Source organism: Odocoileus virginianus, unplaced genomic scaffold (assembly GCF_023699985.2).
Source record: "Odocoileus virginianus isolate 20LAN1187 ecotype Illinois unplaced genomic scaffold, Ovbor_1.2 Unplaced_Contig_9, whole genome shotgun sequence".
In the NCBI taxonomy this organism is placed as follows: domain Eukaryota; kingdom Metazoa; phylum Chordata; class Mammalia; order Artiodactyla; family Cervidae; genus Odocoileus; species Odocoileus virginianus.
The window spans coordinates 2,226,841-2,230,725 of NW_027224326.1; the positions used below are offsets into that span (position 1 = coordinate 2,226,841).

Consider the following 3,885-nt stretch of genomic DNA (forward strand, 5'->3'; position numbering starts at 1 on the left):
AGAGTTGGACATGACTGAAAATATGCACACACGCACGCAAGGATTTATACAAGGCCACTAATAGCAACTTCACATATAGCAGCTCAAATGGAAAACAACTTTGTCTATCAATAGATGACTGCATGAACTATTTCCATACATTGGAATATTGCTCAGCAATAAAAAAGAGTGTATTACTGACATGTGCAGCAAACAAACAAACAAAACCCTAAGTATTGTGCTGAGTGAAAGACACCAGACTCAATATAATTTTCTGTCATTTCATGTATCTGAAGCTCAAGAACTGGCAAATATAGTCTCTTCTGGTAAAAACCAGTACAGTGACTGCCTTGCGAAGCCAAAGCTAGACTGGGCCAGATCATGAAAGGGCTTTCAGGATGCCAGGATGCTCTGTGTCTTGATTCAGACCACAGTTAGGTGAATGCATACATCTGTCAAAGTTAAAGGTACACTTAAGATTTGTGCATTTGCTGCATGTAAAATGAAAACTTACCATGCTCTCAGATGCATGTTTAAATGAACTCAGAAACCTGGTTGTCAGAAGGAAATTTATAAAGCAAATAACTTCTTTCGTTTGTCAGACACATAAGGCTGGAGCATGCATATTTATTAAAGTTGGGTTCACTTGCAGAGGATGGGATATTTGTATAATCACCTCCAGATCTTTCCTTTCTAGGTGAATTTTCAAAAGGGCACGTGTTGGTGGAGTGAGCTGTAGCACTTGGGATGGAAGGGGATTTAATATGCATTTCTACTTGGTGTAGAAATGAGTGAGGCTCTGGCTCCCAGATTCTCAGGCCAACTCTCCCTGGTGCTGAGACTGCCAGAAGTTCACTTGGGCCTCTAGGACCAATCTGAGCTGAGGCTGAAGAACCCAGGGTATCCAGTCCTACTCAACATCCAACCTTTCCTGTGACTCTCTGGGTCCCACAGTTGATAATGGAAGCCTCACCTCATTCCCTCTGTGTGTCCTTGGGATAATAATAGTAAGAGTTTAATAATAATAATGGCTTCCCTGGTGGCTCAATAGTAAAGAATCCGCCTGCCAAGCAGGAGACATGGGTTGGATCCCTAGGTCAGGAAGATCCCCTGAAGAAGGAAATTCAACCCATTTCAGTATTCTTACCTTGGAAATCCCATGGACAGAGGAGCCTGCCAGACTGAGTCCAAGGGATTGCAAAGAGTTGGACATGCGGGGCGATCCTAAGATGGCAGAGGAATAGGATGGGGAAACCACTTTCTCCTCCACAAATTCATCGAAAGATCATTTGAACACTGAGAAAATACCACAAAACAACTTCTGAATGCTGGTGGAGGACACCAGGCACTCAGAAAGGCAGTCCATTGTCTTTGAAAGGGGTAGGACAAAATATAAAATATAAAAAGACAGACAAAAGAGTTAGGGATGGAGACCCATCCTGGGGAGGGAGTTGTAAAAGAGAAGTTTCCAAACAGCAGGAAACCCTCTCACTGGTGGGTCTGTGGGGAGTTTTGGAATCTCAAAGGGCAACATAACTGGGAGGAAAAAATAAATAAATAAAACCCACAGATTATGCACCTAACTGCAACTCCCAGTGGAGAAGTAGCCCAGATGCTCACGTCCACCACCAGCAAGCAGGGGCTGGACAGGGAGGTGTGAGCTGCATTGTTTAGGGTAAGGACTGGGCCTGAATGCCCTGAAGGCAATCTGAGGGAGCTAACGTGAGATAGCAACCCAAATTGTGGGATAGCCAGAGAGAGAAAAAAAAAAAGAGAACGAGAGAGAACTTTCCTGTGAAAAGCTCTAACCTAAGGCACTGCTGGGCCTGCTCACAGAACAAAGGACTGAGAGAATACCAGAGGAGAGCTAGCCAGCAGCAGACCAGACCATCCCCTGCCGGAGGCAGAGAGGCAGATGGGACAGCCAGAGCTGGAAGGCAAGGGGCAATCTCTGCCCCAGACACGGCATCCTCCACCAAACTGAGCAGGCTCCCAGTTGCTAACCAAGTCTTCCTGGGATCCTGGACAGTTGACATCCACCAGGAGGGTCACAGCCAGAGATCAGCTCCCCAGAGGAGACACATGGCACACTTGAGACTGCACTCCCACTGCACACCCAGGAAACCAAGAGGCTGGGACCGGGAGGTGATAAGATGCACCGCCCACCTGGAGAGAGTGCACGCGCCAAGCACCTGGTCGCCTGAGCTGCTTGGACCTGGGAAGGGCACAAAACGCAGGCCCAACCGAGTCTGTGCCTTTGTGGAGTACCCAAGAACCTGAACCTGAGCAGCTTAGACCTGGGAAGTGCATGCAACCCAGGGCCTGCTTTAGACAGTTCCCCTGCAGAGCAACCTGGAGCCTGAGCAGTGTAGACTGGGAAAGCACACACGCTGTGAGTGGGGGCAAACCCAGTGTGGCCCAGACACTGCGAGCACTCCCCACACACACCAGCCAGTGATATTTGCTTGCAGTGTTCCTCCCTCCCCGCAGCACAATTGAACAAGTGAGCCTAAGTGAATGACCACCTTGCCCTCTTGTGTCAAGGCGGAAGTTAGATACTGAAGAGGTTTGCAAACAGAGGAAGCCAAAATAAACAAAGAAGAGGGAACCACTTTGGAAGTGACAGGTGCAACAGATTAAAACCCTGTAGTTAGCACTGGCTACATTGGAAGGGACCTATAGACCTTGAGAAGAAGTATAAGCTTGAAACTGAACTGACACCACATTGCCCTCAACAACTCCAGAGAAATTCCTAGATATATTTTACTATTATCATTTAAATTAAAAAATTTAAGTTCTTTATTACTCCTTAATTTTCAGTTTTAAAACCATTATCTTGAAAAAAAAAAGACCCTATTTTTAAAGCGAATTTCATATATTTTAAAAATAACTTTTGTGATTTTGTTTTTTTAATATTGTATTTTTTTTCAATTTGTTTCAATTGTTTATTAACGGACCAGATTACAAAAATAATCCTGGTAGATACCTTAGTTCATCCTTCTAATAAGCCTGTTGATCTGGTCTTCCCTGTTGCCAGCATCTCCACCTTCTACAAAATGGGTGGTCTTTTTCTTCATTCCACCTCGTGGAGAAGCCAATTTAAAGGGCCACAGGGATTTGTTTGCTTCTTTGAAACGTTTTCCAACAGTATAGATCTCATGAATCAGATCCTCCATGCAGATGATTCTGTATTTCCCAAGAGATCGAGCAATCAATGCGTTGTCTGTCAGGGCAATTCGCTTTTTGTTGATTTTGCCATAACCACGCTTGTAGATCAGTTCATTTACAGACTTCAGATTTGGGTACCCCCATGCAATGTATGGCTCCACAATTCTCAGCATGTTAATTGATGCCTTGTTGAGCTTCACAAAGGTGCCATTGAAGATCTGCCGGAGGTGAAGGAACTGCACCTTTCGAACCTTTGGGCTCACACCGTTGATACCTCTGATCCTGATGACAAATGCCAATTTGGGTTCCGCGGGTACATAGAAGTTGCCGGCTTTTGGTGCCATCCTAGCCATTCGAATTTCAGTTCTGTACATCTGCCTGTATTCCTTGTGGTAATGCTTAGCTTTTTCATAAATAAGCTTCCTCCTTGCCTTTCGAAGCATCTTTTGGGCAAACTTCTTTCTCAGGAACTTGATCTTAAGCTCTGCGAAATTCTTTTGCTTTTTCTTAAGGGTTTCTGGCACAGCAGGAATCTTCTTTTTCTTCTCTTCTGCACCTTCTTCTCTTCTGCATCCTGGTTCCAGCCAGGAAAGAGCTTAATATTGTATTTTTGAGAATCTAACCTCTACTCTAGAATTTTAATCTTTGCATTTTGATATTTGTTATCAATTTTGTACATTTAAGAATACAGTCTTCAGTACCCATTTTTACTTAGGAGTGTGATTACTGTCTTGATTG

The 3,885-nt window shown here is 44.4% G+C and overlaps 1 protein-coding gene across 1 annotated transcript; it reads right to left on the reverse strand.

Annotated features, from left to right (window-relative positions):
* Window positions 1-2,905: 2,905 nt before the first annotated feature.
* LOC110150860 (large ribosomal subunit protein uL30-like) lies at window positions 2,906-3,631 on the reverse strand. Its single transcript, XM_070463935.1, has one exon. It carries the CDS (start codon window positions 3,588-3,590, stop codon window positions 2,967-2,969), a length of 624 nt encoding a protein of 207 aa, XP_070320036.1. The 5' UTR covers window positions 3,591-3,631; the 3' UTR covers window positions 2,906-2,966.
* Window positions 3,632-3,885: the final 254 nt, after the last annotated feature.

What these genes read in the sequence shown, in the direction of transcription:
- LOC110150860 (XM_070463935.1), bottom strand. Translation starts at nt 3,590, where the DNA reads ATGCTTCGAAAGGCAAGGAGGAAGCTTATTTATGAAAAAGCTAAGCAT.